Source organism: Dendropsophus ebraccatus, chromosome 15 (assembly GCF_027789765.1).
Source record: "Dendropsophus ebraccatus isolate aDenEbr1 chromosome 15, aDenEbr1.pat, whole genome shotgun sequence".
Classification (NCBI taxonomy): domain Eukaryota; kingdom Metazoa; phylum Chordata; class Amphibia; order Anura; family Hylidae; genus Dendropsophus; species Dendropsophus ebraccatus.
The window spans coordinates 60666-77469 of NC_091468.1; the positions used below are offsets into that span (position 1 = coordinate 60666).

Here is a 16804-nt window from a genome sequence, read left to right on the forward strand (position 1 = left end):
TTCTAACATACGGGCCCCTCAAATACACTTTAAACCTGAACAGGTCCCTAAAAATATCTGATTTTGAAATTTTACTGAAAATTTGGAAATTTGCTGCTAATGTTTTACGCTTTCTATTGTCTAAAAAAAATTAAATATAGTTTAATAAATGCTGCCAACATAAAGTAGACATGTTGCTAATGCTATTTAATATATAATTTATGTGGCATAACCATTTTCTGTATAAGCAGAAAAGGTTTAAAGTTGGAAAAATGCATTTTTTAAAAATTTTTCACGTTATTTTGGGTTTTTTCATAAAGATTCGTTATAAGTATCGACTCCAATTTACAAGAAATGTGAAGTACAATATGTCACGAGAAAACAATCTCAGAATCAGCCGGATAGGTAAAAGCATCCCGAAGTTATTAATGAATAAAGTGACACAGGTCATATTCATAAAATTTGCTCCGGTCCTTAAGGCCATTTTAGGCCCGGTCCTTAAGGGGTTAAAGATGACTTGGTGCGGTCTCTGAGCAATGTTAGAAGCTTCTGTCTGGGTGCGTGTATCGGGTGCAGGGCCCCAACCTGTGCGCTCTCTCTACCCTGCAGGGATGTTGCAGTCCCAGCGCTTTGGGTAAATCTTTCTCGCAGAATGCTTGTAATTCCGAGGGTAAAACCCTTTCGCTTACCCCCGCCAGACGCAGGTTATTACGTCTCAATCTTTTCTAAATCTTCAAGCTTTTCATTAACCCTAGACATCTCGTCTTCCATCAATTGTAAGTGATCCTGAGTCTCCTTATTTTCATCCTCTAGGAAAGATACTCTGGATTCCAATGTAGTAATGCGTGCAGTGTGATCCTTAAGCTCAGATTGTATTTGTTGTATGGTGGATCTGATCCACCGATTTCTGCACCTCTGGTGACATTAATTTCATCATTTCAGCTGCCAGTTGCTTATAATCAAAGGCTGATGCTGCAGCTGGTTGTGGAGGGAGATTGGTGGTGAGGGTCTGCGGTTCAGTGATCTGGGATCCCTGTGTGTCCCTCGTTTCATTGTGTCTGACCTGAAGCTGCTGCAGCATAGCTGGGCCCGTCTCCATGTCTGAAGCGTCTCCTCCTCCTCCCTCCCTCCCCTGTTACGGGCGCCATCTTGGACCCGGCACGCTTATTGTAGCCGCTGTGACGGGCTGTTTCGGTGCCCTTTTTTGGACAAACTTGTCCATCGCGACCCTCTGGGATCTTCTGGTGCCAGCAGGTGTGCGGTCTGTCGTCCGTAGGACAGTTGCGACAGATACAGGCTGGGGTCTAGCAGGAGCTCTGGCTCGCCACTGCTGCGCCGGATCCGGAAGTCGTATGTATTCTTACTGACACCTATATTTATTTTGCGGCACTAGTTGCACCCCCAATGAGAACTTCTTTGAGAAAATAAACACAACAACAAGGGAACAAATGTGATATCATTGTGGGAAGATCAGGAGAAACATGAGAAAATGAATTTTTTTTTTGAAAGAGTAGTGGACACTGGGAGGAAAATTCCAGCCGATGTGGTTGGAAAATCTACAGTAAATGAATGTAAACCTGCCTATTATACACATACACAAATATATATCCTCCTGTTCTGTTTTGATTACACTGCTCTGCCATCCTGTACGATCAATAGTCACTATACATTTCGCCTGTGATCACTGTTAGTGTTTCTCCTCCTCCATAGACAGCAGTGCAGCCTGTTTTCTCCTTTTGTGTCATATAATATGTAGTAATAATTCATGCATTGTTCTCCCCTTCCAGGAAGCTGTACATTGCCCCAACTGAGTTGGGGACAGTCCTCCTAGGGATGCTGTATCTGTCAGCATCACTGTTAGGGTTTCCCCTGTCTGATGTGTTGTATGGTAGGAACCATTAGCTGCTTGCCCGTTACCGCCATGGTCATTCATGGTCTTACACTTTTCTTCAGGGTGGACTCGGAGATGTTGGTAGAAGAAGGATTCTCTGTGGTCAGTGTAGATGCCAGCGATAAGATGCTGAAGTACGCCTTGAAGACTCGCTGGAACAGAAGAAAAGAGCCGGCTTTTGACAATTGGGGTGAGGAGAGATTCTCGCCAGATGTGTTGGGATCATAAGTGGGGTCTCACTGGTCATGGAGGATATAGATGATGGGGGATCAGTAGTGGGGTCTCACTGGTCACAGTAAATATAGATGATGGGACACATAGTGTGTGTGTGTGTGTGTGGGGGGATCTGTAGTGGGGTATCACGGGTCATGAACGGTACAGACCCTTAGGGAGATCAACCAAAACACTGCAGAGACATCATAAGGTGTTCCTTAACGTTAGTGAATCTAGGAACATAACCCCCTGGGAAATCAAAAATACTTCGGAGACACCATCACGTCTTTCTTAGTGAGCTAGCCAGGTCTTCTACTGGAAAGGAACAACCAAGCCAAGGAGGGGCTCCATTCAAGGAAACCACCTTCCAACAAGGCACAATCATAAAGACAGGACTTGTAAAATACCCAAGTAAGGTATCCATCCACAGACAGTGATGGTGTCTATTTTTGCACATAGGATAGTTAGAAATGTTGGAGAAAATCAAGTTCACACTGCCCCCAGATGTATGATGTCTATAGAATAACCTCCATGTGTACGATCCCTACCTCACACCACTTAAATTATCCATCACTCATCATTGAATCAGTGATTAATGCACTAAACACCTTGTAGTGACCACCAGTGGTGAGGAAATATTCCTGAATAGAGGTAGGTAATGAAGGGTAATATGTAATTTTACTTACTCAGTGTGATGAGTGATGGATCTTATGTGTGATATAGGGAGGGGTCACGCTGAGGGGTTGGCATCTGTCTTTACTAATAACGCTCTGCCTGTTGCAGTCATTGAAGAAGGTAACTGGCTGTCTTTGGATCAGGACATCTCTTGCCCTGGAAGGGGATTTGATGCTGTGATTTGCCTGGGGAATTCATTTGCACATCTGCCGGATTTTAAAGGTAACTCCCTGAAAACAGAATGGTTTAGTCCTAACAATACAGACAGTGTTGAGATCTGGTTCCTATGATGTGAGCTGTCAGGAGTACACCTGCTGCCTGTGGTTAGCATTTAGGCACTTTAATATGTTCTCATGGAGACTGTCCTTAAAGTGACACTGTCACCCTCATTATTCATTTTTCAATCTATAAAGATGTGTGTAACCCGCATATAGCTCTCTGCATACCTGTTAGTTTTTTTAGTTTTTTCATGAGGCGGGTTTCTGTGAAATTGTAACTTTGGTGAGCTTCTTCTAGCGCCACTGGGCGGTGCTCTGAAAAGGACCACCGCAGTGCGCCTGCGCACTATGTCTGCGCCTAGCTGCTGGCTTTGAGGAGGGTTTCACAGCCGCAGCGAGGACTCCGGAGCGATCACAACAACAAGGGACTGTGCGGCTGGTGTAATCCGCAGGCTGTGCGACCGCACGCACAGCCCGGCTGTGGGTGACCAGGTGGTCACCTTCTGCGCCTGCGCGGCACATGACGGACCCGCACACGCAAGACGCCGGGGGATGTGGACACGCACGTCCCCGACGTCAAGGAGTCCTCAAAACTGTGAGCGGCGGCCGGGACATATGATGGGGCCAATGGCGCTGTAATGGGCGGGGCTATGTGGCGCTTCAGGGACTAAGCCCCGCCCAGTGGCGCTAGAAGAAGCTCACCAAAGCTACAATTTCACAGAAACCCGCCTCATGAAAAAAAAAAAAAAACTAACAGGTATGCAGAGAGCTATATGCGGGTTACACACATCTTTATAGATTGAAAAATGAATAATGAGGGTGACAGTGTCACTTTAAATATTCACCTCGCAGCTTGTGCAATTCTATGCGGGGTGTCACTTAAGCCGTGTAAGCATATTGCCAGCCATGGGAGGAGTCAGCTTTTTTGGGGCCAGTGGGTTTTTGGGAGCTCTCAGTGTTGGAGGATATCAGTAGGCCTAGTCAGTGATGAGAGGTGTGCAGCCAAAGAATGGCCGCCCTGAAGCCCGAAGGGTAGTCGGGTCAGGTTCCCTTGTGTACTGGACTGGATGGGAGCTTAAGGAAATAGTTAACAAAGGTCTTTCAGGAAAAGGTTTAGTATGCAATGCAAAAATATCTACCATGAGTTTTTATTTAATGGCATTGTGTTCTTGAGAGCTGTGTGAAGGCAACACTGTCCTGAGTGTCACAAAAAGGGCTCATGATCTATGAACAGGCAATGCAATGGACGCTAGACATATAAGATACACAGCAACATGGTGAGCAAGAGCGCTGCAGCTTACTCTCCTCATGTCCAGCCAAATCTGTATATCTAAAAATGTTGCAGAAATAAATCGCATATATATAGACAGTGCATAAATTAATACATTGATGAACCATAGAAAAGCAAATGGAAAAAGGAAATGTAAAAAAAAGAAAAAAAATTAAAAACAAAAAATGCACTAAAAACACGTTAAAATGAATTAAAAATGCAGAAGTTAAGTTCATTAGCAGTTCATAGATTGTGGTGTATGTGGAGCGCTCGTTGTTCTCCCGCACGGTCTGGGTGCCGTTCTCCCGCTAAATCAAGCTGTTCTCCCGCAGTGTAGTTCCGATGTTCCAGGAGCTGTACACCACAACTTGAATGTATGTCTTGTGTGTTTTGATATATATCACATCGGCAACTCACTACAAATTTAAACTCTTGTGGCCTTTACAGTGTATCTTTTCCCTGACAACAACAAACAATATTGAATACACAAAAGATACATGAACTTCATGAATTATCAGCTAACCCTACTAATTTATCTCATTAACCACATCTATGAACTCCTAATGAACTTAAAGAAGAAGTCCAGCAAAATTTTTTCACTTCCTGAGTAACATGGTGATGTCACTTCCTGGATAACATGGTGATGTCACTTCCTGCATAACATGGGGATGTCACGACCCGACTCCCAGAGCTGTGCGGGCTGTGGCTGCTGGAAAGGATGATAGCAGGGGGACACTGGAGGGACACTGAGCATCCCTCTGCCATCATCCCCTCCAGCAGCCACAGCCTGCACAGCTCTGGGAGTCAGGTCGTGACATCACCATTTTTTATCAAGGAAGTGACATCACCATGTTATCCAGGAAGTGACATCACCATGTTGTCCAGGAAGTAAAGCCTTGATGCAGTAGTTAGTGCAGGGAAAAAAGCCCTTTATAAGCATTTGCCATAATAGGTCTATATTGGGGATTTGTATAACTTCTGGGGGCAATACAAAACTTAAATAGAATTTTTCGCCAGACTTCTCCTTTAACTTCTGCATCTTCTTTTTGCATTTTTTGCATTATCAATTATCTTTTTATACTGTTTATGCGTTTTTAGCATTTTTTTGTTTTTAATTTTGTTTCTTTTTTTACATTTATGTCTTTCATTTGCTGTCTATGGTTCATCAATTTATTAATTTATGCACTGTCTATATATATATATATATATATATATATATATATATATATATATATATGATTTATTTCTGCAACATTTTTAGATATTTCTAGATACATTAAATATCCTAATACTTAGAGTCAGTGTTGTTAAATTTTTTTTTTGCAGAAAGCAATAGTCCAGGATATTTTAAGAAACCTTGTAATTGGGTTTATTAGGCAAATCTGCCATTATCTGCATGTAAAAAGCCTTTTCCCAGGTTTCCCCCTCCTCTCCTTTCTGTCATCCACTGCTCAGAATCAGGAAATCTTGACTGTTTTTTCATCAGTCAGATCTGTCTGTTCTATGAAGGGGGGAGGGGGAAGGAGGGAGATTAGCGGCAGCAAAGGATTGCTCAGCGGGGGAGCTATTCAGAGCCCTAATTAGAGGTCAGAGAGGTCAGTAGTGACTGCAGAGGAGATAGCCCGTGATGTGAATGTAAATGAACTCTTTGTTGTCCTGTTTTGCTGCCTTTACTTTCTCTCTCCATAGAAAAACCATGAAGACAGGGGGGAGAGCTTCAAACTGCTTTTTCATGATAAAAATTCATTTTTCGGCTAATAAACCTATTTACAAAGTTTCTTAAAATCGCCTGCAATAAAAATTTTAACGACAGTGACACTTTAATTAGAGGATCTTTTACTCCTTTTTTTTTCCATTTCTAGTACATCATCTTGGGGTAGAGGTTTTTAAGGTTAACCTCATTGAGTATTAAGCTGTTGAACTCACACTACGTCTACTCGAATCTATATCTCCCCCACACAAAGACACACAGAACTTACCTACCCTGCTACCACCTTCTGTGCCTCATCAGTTAGCAGGGGGCAGGGTGGGACCACATTACCAGGCACAGATGACGCCTCTGGAGAGGGTAGAAGGTCCCAGCTCTGGATTCCAGAGGGTCATAAAAGTCACTGATCAGTATCATAGTGTACAATGCTACACTAAGCAACATGCCAAGTAAGGGAATCACATTACCAAACTCTGGCACTGAGGACTGTGTGACGGTAACACTGCCCTGGGGTCTGTGTGACGGTAACACTGCCCTGGGGTCTGTGTGACGGTAACACTGCCCTGGGGTCTGTGTGACGGTAACACTGCCCTGGGGTCTGTGTGACGGTAACACTGCCCTGGGGTCTGTGTGACGGCAGCATTTACTGCATTTATAACAGCATTGTATAAACACTAGGAGAGAGATTTATCATCATGCGGTACGCCAGTTGTATCCCCCACTTGCCTGATAGGCATGGGGCGGACAAGGCGGGGAGGAAGCATGGACTCATATATAAAGGTTTACGCAGGGCCAGCTGGCTGTACTAAGAGGCATGCACCTCTTAGTAAATCCGGCCAGGGAAAAGGTGACGAGGCTTTATTACTTGTACACCAGTCTTAATAAATGTCCCCCTAGGAGTGCATAGTAACTGTAAGTATGCTATTTGTACCATCTGGAGTCTAGAATAAATAAACTCTCTGTGCCTTTTGTGAGAACTGCCCCTTTAAACTGCCCTCCAAAGGCAGCAGACGCAGGCACGTCAGCCGTCAGCTAGAGTGTCCTCCTCCCTGTGACGTCACTTCCTGGATGCACGCCGGTGTGGAGCAGAGAGAAGCGGAGGCCAGAAGAGGAATGAAGCCCAGGAAGCTGCATGGAGCCGGAGGTCCAGGAAGGAGAGAGACTCCTGGGGAGCACTGTGAGGGGTGAGTAGGCTTTTATTATTTTGTTTTTATTCTTCATTGGGAATGCTGCACGGAGGGGCCTATGTATATGGGGGGATGCTGCACGGAGGGACCTATATATGGGGGATGCTGCACAGAGGGACCTATGTATATGGGGGGATGCTGCACGGAGGGGCCTATGTAGATGGGGGATGCTGCACGGAGGGGCCTATGTAAATGGGGGATGCTGCACAGAGGGGCCTATATATATGGGGGGATGCTGCACGGAGGGGCCTATGTATATGGGGGGATGCTGCACGGAGGGGCCTATATATATGGAGGATGCTGCACAGAGGAGCCTATGTATATGGGGGGATGCTGCACAGAGGGACCTATATATATGGAGGATGCTGCACAGAGGAGCCTATGTATATGGGGGGATGCTGCACAGAGGGACCTATATATATGGAGGATGCTGCACAGAGGAGCCTATGTATATGGGGGGATGCTGCACAGAGGGGCCTATGTATATGGGGGGATGCTGCACAGAGGGACCTATATATATGAGAGGATGCTGCACAGAGGGGCCTATATATATGGGGGATGCTGCACAGAGGGGCCTATGTATATGGGGGGATGCTGCACGGAGGGGCCAATATATATGGGGGGATGCTGCACAGAGGGACCTATATATATGAGAGGATGCTGCACAGAGGGGCCTATGTATATGGGGGGATGCTGCACAGAGGGGCCTATATATATGGGGGGATGCTGCACAGAGGGACCTATATATATGGGGGGATGCACAGAGGGGCCTATATATATGGGGGGATGCTGCACAGAGGGACCTATATATATGGGGGGATGCTGCACAGAGGGACCTATATATATGGGGGATGCTGCACAGAGGGACCTATATATATGGGGGATGCTGCACAGAGGGGCCTATATATATAGGGGGATGCTGCACAGAGGGACCTATATATATGGGGGATGCTGCACAGAGGGGCCTATATATATAGGGGGATGCTGCACAGAGGGACCTATATATATGGAGGATGCTGCACAGGGGGACCTATATATATGGGGGATGCTGGACAGAGGGGCCTATTCTTCATGGAGGGGATTCATGGATATATATTATGGGATGCTACACAGATGGGCTTATTTACATGGAGAGATGCTGCACAGAGGGGCTTATATATATGGAGGGTATATTACACAGAGGGACCTATTCTATATGAAGGCTATGCTGCACAGAGGGACCTATATATATGAAGGGGATGCTACAGAGGGGGACCTATTCTATATGATCGGGATGCTACACAGAAGGGCTTATTCTATATGGAAGGGATGCCTATATGTATGAGGGATGCTACAAAGAGGGGCCTATTTTATCTAGGGGCATGCTACACAGAGGCGCCTATTCTATATGGGGATGGGAAGTAATACTATATGGGAATTGCTGCATGGAGGGTATATACTATATGGGGGCTGCGGCACAGGGGCACATGTACAATATGAGGTCTGCTACTTTATGAAAGTACAGTGGGGGGGGCTATACTATATGGAGGCATAGAGGGGGGGGTTAATACTATGTTGGCGTAGAGAAGAGGGAGGCACAGAGGGGCCAAACTACTAAATGTGACACGGGCTTGACGACTATAGGCGAGCAATGTAGAGTAGCCTAATACTATTTGGGGGACACTGCCTAGAGAAGATCTATTATATGGGGCACAGAGGGACAGACTATTTGGAGGCACACACTGGGGCTAATCGCTTATATTGGGGCACAGAGGAAGCAAAGTTACCATGTAAAACAGATGTGGCCTTTGGATAAGGATAATGTTGGGGGAGGGGTTAAAATATTTGTCAGGCAGATTCTTAGGAAATGCGTTGTGTCCATGAAAAGTCTTCATGATGGCCCAGCAAGATAGAGAAGAAAGTGAAAAGTGAGCGGCCGCAATCGGAGAAGACCTCATCTGTGAGTGACTTATGGAAGACTTCCCCTGTGAGTCAGTGGATGTAACTGCACTGTAATAACTTACATGGTGTGTAGAGCCTGTGTACCATTAGTATCTACCTCTAAATGGATCAGTGTATGTGGGGATATTGGTATTTATAGAATGGATGTCATTTAGTAATGGTATGGAGGTGGTGGTGAAGGGGTTGTGATAATATTTGTTAATTATGTTCTCTTATTGTTGGTCTTGGTATACTGGATATTGGTAATGGTATGGTGGTATTAGTCACTAAAAATATTTGTTTCTTATACTGTAAATTGGTGGTATTGGTAATATTATTCTTGATTATACTGATTTGGTTAGTAACAGTGTGACGGTATGATGAGGTCACTTCCACACACTGATCCCCTACAGATCTAAGTATTCTGATCTACCATACAGCATCCAATGTACAGTAGGGTCCTTCAACTACAACAGCTGCAGACACTACAACTCCCAGCATTTACTGACAGTCTACAGCCTTCAGAATATGCTGGGAATTCTAATAAAGTGAATAGACAATCCTCGGATAGCATCTGGCGCTGTAGAGATTTATTGCCTGACCTTCAGAGCTGATGGTTGTGACCCACAGATTTCAGCCACCACGATCCTCTGCATAACCATCATTTTTAAAGGGTCGTCCTCTCAGAAACTACAATTCTTATACATGGAGAGCTTTATAAGTTTAGGGCATTCTGAGAGTTGTAGTTCGACTGAAAACATGTTGTTTATTAGGAAGTTGTCACAGATACTGATGAATCAAGGAAAGGGGTCAAGGTTCGGCAGGTCGGCATTTCGCTTCTCATTGGTTCTTTATTGATGGGCCCCAAGGATCATTTCCTCTGGTGGGCCCAAAATACAGCAGTCCGACACTGCTGCCTACTAATAGGCCACTGCTAGAAGGGTATCCTGCCTCTCTGCATTGAGCATGCATGTGTATGTGGGAATCCGGAGGGATAGCTGTCAGCAGCTCTGAGCATGCATGTGTATGTGGGAATCCGGAGGGATAGCTGTCAGCAGCTCTGAGCATGCATGTGTATGTGGGAATCCGGAGGGATAGCTGTCAGCAGCTCTGAGCATGCATGTGTATGTGGGAATCCGGAGGGATAGCTGTCAGCAGCTCTGAGCATGCATGTGTATGTGGGAATCTGAAAGGAATAGCTGTCAGCAGCTCTGAGCATGCATGTGTATGTGGGAATCTGGAGGGATAGCTGTCAGCAGCTCTGAGCACGCATGTGTATGTGGGAATCCGGAGGGATAGCTGTCAGCAGCTCTGAGCATGCATGTGTATGTGGGAATCCGGAGGGATAGCTGTCAGCAGCTGTCAGCATGCATGTGTATGTGGGAATCCGGAGGGATAGCTGTCAGCAGCTGTGAGCATGCATGTGTATGTGGGAATCTGGAGGGATAGCTGTCAGCAGCTCTGAGCATGCATGTGTATGTGGGAATCTGGAGGGATAGCTGTCAGCAGCTCTGAGCATGCATGTGTATGTGGGAATCTGGAGGGATAGCTGTCAGCAGCTCTGAGCATGCATGTGTATGTGGGAATCTGGAGGGATAGCTGTCAGCAGCTCTGAGCATGCATGTGTATGTGGGAATCTGGAGGGATAGCTGTCAGCAGCTCTGAGCATGCATGTGTATGTGGGAATCCGGAGGGATAGCTGTCAGCAGCTCTGAGCATGCATGTGTATGTGGGAATCCGGAGTTCATGCAGGACAGCCCAGGAATTTACAGAAACTGGAGGCTTTTTGCCAAGAAGAATGGACAGCTTTACCCAAAATAAAGAGCCTCATCCACAAATACCACAAAAGACTTCAGGCTGTCATGCTGTCAATTGTGCCTGGGTATGTAAATTTTTGAGCCCAACTTTATATGTATATATCAGCCGGTGATGCTGGGACCACGGTACGCTTAGCACTATTGTAGATCTTTGCTTTAGGCTTTTAGAGTGATATAAAATGATGTAATTCCAATGTCTTCAGGCAACTGATGGCGTGGAAAGGTGGCAGCCGACCGTGCCCATCACATGGTGGAGAACAGGGCCAGCATCAGCAAAGGGCTTATCTGGGCAAGTGCCAGGGACCACAGTGCCTGTAGGGGCCCAGAGAGGGAGAGGGGCCGGTGGTTCAATGTACAGCCTGCTCACTGTAGTGCAGGGTGAGCGCTGAACATCAGAGGACACAGGTGATGGAGCAGGGCCTGCAGGGAGAGAGAGAGAGGGTGAAGGACCTGATTACATGACCCAAAGGTCCTCAACCTAACAGTGTGGAGAGCAGCCCGACAGAGAGGAAGAAGAAGACTGAGCTGTAAGTTCTGTGTGTCAGTGTCAATAATCTGTCAGTGTCAATAATCTGCTTAAAGCCTTATGTACTGCAGGGTATAGGTGACCCAGTGTTCACTTACATGCTGCAACTCAAAAAGGGTTAATAAGTAAAAGACAAGGAGATCTCTGCTTCACTGCTCTGATACCCCCTGACCTCTTATCTCCAGCTGCTGCAATCAAGTAGGAAAATGTGCAGAGCTCCATCCAGAGGTCAGGGGTTATCAGTGCAGGAGCAGTGAAATAGAAATCTTGTCTTCCTTTTTAACTTTTTTTGTGTTGCAGCATGTAAGAGAACATTGGGTCACTCACGCACTGCAATACATGAGGGGTGAAGCAGAAGGTAGTCTGCTCCTGCACCTATAGTATGCATTTAACCATAAGGGCTCCTAATGCAGTTGGGGGCTAGGTTCACACTATGTAACTGTGCGGCTGTATTTTTTATGTGGCATCATTGCCGGCTATTTTTGAAGTACTCCGTACGGACCGCCTGTCAACGCGGCTGCGTTTCCAGCCGCAAACAATGGTCTTGTTCATTTTTTACGGGATCGGGCCGTAGATTCATACATAGTGTGCACTGTGCAGCCGTATATCGTATACTTTCCAGCGTACGCATGAACCACCAAAAATACCGCAGCACAATTACAGCCGCAAATACAGCCGCACACTTACATAGTCTGAACCTGGCCTAAACCCTGCAATTTAAATACAGTGGACTGACAGAACAAGCAGCCATTGGGTCTCTGCTCTGCCAGTAACTTTTGTAGCTGCAGGCAGGATTCTGCCTCTGGTCACAAAAGATTATTTTTTTTTTTTTGTGCAAAGGGGAGGGGGACCCCTTAAAGTTTTTTTGCTATGGGGCCCCATGAATCCTAGTTACACCCCTGCTATGGCCTCTATTTCTCAAACTCAACCTGAACTTCTCATATTCCCTCCCGCTAACAAACCCAAACCCGACATCTCACTCTCAGTCTGTGGTACTAGCATAACTCCTGTGCATCAAGCTCCATGTCTGGGGGTTATGTTAGACTCTGATCTATCTTTTACCCCCTATATCCAAGCTCTTGCAGCTCCTGTCTAGAGTTGATTGCAACGGCGGGAATGTTCAGGTTCCTTCGAACTCGAACCATCGATTTTGAATGAAAAGTCTGAACCTGAAAATTCCCGCTGTTCGATCAACATCTACATCTCAAGAACATCTCCAGAATCCGCCCATTTCTCACCATTGTCACAGCTCATACTCTTGACTGTCGCCCTGATCAGTTCTCGTCTTGACTATTGTAACTCCCTACTATCAGTCTCCCTTTCTCTAAAATCTCCCCTCTTCAGTCTATCCTGAACTCAGCAGGCAGGCTCATCTTCAGCCGTTACACTTATGTTTCTCCTCTGTGCCAGTCACTGCAATGGTTACCCATGAAGTCCAGAATTTACTTCAAACTCCTCACCCTCACCCATAAAGCTCTCCACAACTCTGCCCCTCCATACTTCTCCTCCCTCATCTCCACAACTCTGCCCCTCCATACTTCTCCTCCCTCATCTCCACAACTCTGCCCTCCATACTTCTCCTCCCTCATCTCCACAACTCTGTCCTCCATACATCTCCTCCCTCATCTCCACAACTCTGCCCCCCATACATCTCCACAACTCTGCCCTCCATACTTCTCCTCCCTCATCTCCACAACTCTGTCCTCCATACATCTCCTCCCTCATCTCCACAACTCTGCCCCTCCATACATCTCCTCCATCATCTCCACAACTCTGCCCTCCATACATCTCCTCCCTCATCTCCACAACTCTGCCCCTCCATACATCTCCTCCCTCATCTCCACAACTCTGCCCTCCATACATCTCCTCCCTCATCTCCACAACTCTGCCCTCCATACATCTCCTCATCTCCACAACTCTGCCCTCCATACTTCTCCTCCCTCATCTCCACAACTCTGCTCCTCCATACATCTCCTCCCTCATCTCCACAACTCTGCCCTCCATACATCTCCTCCCTCATCTCCACAACTCTGCTCCTCCATACATCTCCTCCCTCATCTCCACAACTCTGCTCCTCCATACATCTCCTCCCTCATCTCCACAACTCTGCCCTCCATACATCTCCACAACTCTGCCCTCCATACATCTCTTCCCTCATCTCCACAACTCTGCCCCCCATACATCTCCACAACTCTGCCCCTCCATACATCTCCTCCCTCATCTCCACAACTATGCCCTCCATACATCTCCTCCCTCATCTCCACAACTCTGCCCTCCATACATCTTCTCCCTCATCTCCACAACTCTGCCCTCCATACATCTTCTCCCTCATCTCCACAACTCTGCCCTCCATACATCTCCTCCCTCATCTCCACAACTCTGCCCTCCATACATCTCCTCCCTCATCTCCACCTATCATCCTTCCTGTGCTCTATGCTCTGCTAATGATCTTACACTAATCAGAACCTCTCATTCCCACCTCCAAGACTTCTCTCGTGCTGCACCAGTTCTCTGGAACGCCCTACCCAAAGACCTCAGACTCATACCCGATACTCACAGTTTCAAGCGCATCCTGAAGACTCATCTCTTCAGGCTTATAACATTCCCTAAACTTGTTCCCCTTTCTGTCGTCCTCTCACTATATATCTCTTGACTGTTCCATGCACTTTATACATTTTACTTGCAATCAGACATCGACATGTGACCAGCTCATCCTGTTCCTTCCGACTATGTACAATGGCGGGACCATGGACAAATAAAGCACTTGTGCCTAGTGTCGACCCCAGTTGTAGTCTGTTAGCTCCAAAGAATAGGTCTTGTTTACACTTTGTATTTTTATCTTATTTTTATTTATTCTAATTATTCAACTGTGGATTATGTAACCTCTGTACTGTATGTATATAAAAAAAAAAAGCACATTGGAATCTGTTGGCGCTATACAAATAAATATTATTATGTACTATAGTCAGGATAGTAATGTCTAATGCAGTTGTTCAGTGGCAACAAAAATCTTTGTATTCCTGTGTTTCACTTGTTAATATCAGGGGTATTTCTATTTTGTGGCATATAGAGGGCTAACCCAGATTTGTTGCCTTGGATCTTCGGCCCTCTTCTGGCGGTATCTTCCTTCTCTGGTCCCAGATGCAGTTGCCTGGAATGGAGGGGCAGTTCCCTGATCCACTACTCCCTCAGAGGCTGCAGGATGAGGGCAGAGCCCCTTCTTTCATCATGGGGACCAGGACCACATTAGTGAAAGGTTTGGTTTTTTTTTTTTTCATTTACTTTTTTTTTACAGTAGTATTTTTTTAATTGGCTAAAGTAGGGTGTTACTACTATTGAGGGGAGGTTGCATGATTACTTCATAAGAGAAACAGATCGCTGATCTCAGGGACACCAGCCAAATGATAACACTGCCAGCTGCTAGTAAAAGTGCTCATTGCCCCCTGGGAAACATGAATATGCAGAATAAAAGCCAGTGGAGCCTCTTTGAAGAGTCTTGAAACACAGGACTAGCCAGATATCCCTCTGGGAAGGACCCAGCCAAGGGGTGGCTCCTGTAAGGAAACCGCCATATTAGGGGCCCTATAAGTCAATGTAATGACTAGGGAAAAACCAAGGCCAGGTATCCATCCACATACAGCTGTTTCGGGGTGTTGCCCCTCATCAGTGCACCTAGGATTTCACTGCATTGAACACTTTCACTAGCAGCCAGCAGTGTTATCATTTGGCTGGTCTCCCTAAGATCAGCGATCTGTTTCTCTTATGGCTCTACTAGGCATTGCTTCCACCTAGACATAATCCTGCTCCACAATGATGAGGGGCAACACCCCTAAACAGCTGTATGTGGATGGTTACCTGGCCTTGGTGTTTCCCTTGTCATTACATTGACTTATAGGGCCACTTAATATGGTGGTTTTGGTGGTTTCCTTACAGGAGCCGCCCCTTGGCTGGGTCCTTCCCGGAGGGATATCTGGCTAGTCCTGTGTTTCGAGACTCATCAATGAGGCTCCACAGGCTTTTCTTTTGCATATTCATGATTACTACATAGGGGCACAAAGGGCATTAGTACTATTGCGGAAAGCTTACATGATTACTAAAGATGAAAGAATAGTGAAATATTCAAAATTCTATTCAAATAGACTGGGATGTTTGACTGTTCAATCGAATATCGAACCCCATTAAAGTCTATAGGTTAGAATTGGAGGTCACCAAGTCCATAATGACACCTTTAGAAAATGAAGCAAACACCTCTGGAATGCAACTGGTAAAGCAGGGAAGCAGCATTAAACCACAATTACAGGGACTGGTATTAGCGATCCCCGGCAATAATACCAATCCCTGTAATACTTAATATTTAATTAACAAAGCAAATTTCCCCCCTCAACATGACAGCACGAACCAGAGAGAGGGACTCTGCCCCCACAGGGACAGGAAACCTAGAGATATAAAAGAGCAGGCCCTCCTCTTCCTCCTCAGTGGTTTTCCTGTCCCTGCGGGAAGCCTGGAGCCAACGTGTCAGATTAGACCGGAGCTCCCTCTATTCCCTGGGGCCATGGTAAGGCTAAGGAGGACGCTCTAGAGGCCGTAGTTCGGTCTAAGACCTACTCACCACAGGACTGAGGAACCCAAATCAGTCAGCGGCCGGAGCATCGGAACACCGGAAAACATTGTGCGGTGACGCGGAGGGGTTTCGATAACCGGGAAGCAGCTGGGAGGCATTGCGGCCTAGCTCCGGGACTTCCGGAAGTGAAGAAGAAACCCAGGGTACCAGCGGGCTAAGGGTTGCCTCTTTTAAGGTAAAACAAGATTTATATGATTAAATGGATGTAATGTATCTTTAGGAGGATGAGCCTAAGAGATCCTCAAGGAGCACCAGGAAGGAGTGTAGGATTTGTAAGGGCAGACTGCCTTCAGACACGGATCGCCCTACATGTGACTCCTGTGTAAACAAGATGGTGGCAGCAGAAGTTCCTAATATGTCTGCTCTGCTAGCACCTATGAAGTGAGTGTTCCCTCATAAAATAGCCCTGAAATTATGCTGGTGGTGTTTGCTGACCTTATTGTTAGTCAGCAGATGGCTGAATATGTGTATATTTTTCCTGTTATAGGGAAATGATTAAGGAAGAAATCCAGAGCTCCTTAAAAGTAGTCCCAGTGGCAGTAGCTCCCCCGGCATTGAATGCAGCAGGTGCATCGCATTCAGGTGCGGCACAGTCTGATCATGAATTGGAGGGGGGAGCAGAGAATAACAACTCTGGTTCAGAAGAGTCAAACATTCCAGAGGAAGGCACAACGGGGAAGCCATTATGCCCCTTAGAGGACTTGGACTTTTTAGTGAAGGAGGTCCGCTCTACCATGCAACTGGAGAAACAAGTGGTTCCAAAATCAGTGCAAGATATC

The 16804-nt window shown here is 46.1% G+C and overlaps 1 protein-coding gene across 2 annotated transcripts in view; it reads left to right on the forward strand.

Annotated features, from left to right (window-relative positions):
• Positions 1 to 16804, forward strand: part of GNMT (glycine N-methyltransferase) — a 92353-nt gene that overhangs the window by 46922 nt on the left and 28627 nt on the right. For both annotated transcript variants that reach the window (XM_069955225.1, XM_069955226.1), the window contains 2 exons: positions 1933 to 2060; positions 2867 to 2980. In XM_069955225.1, the coding sequence (XP_069811326.1) occupies positions 1933 to 2060; positions 2867 to 2980 (242 nt within the window). The remainder of the gene's footprint in view (positions 1 to 1932; positions 2061 to 2866; positions 2981 to 16804) is intronic.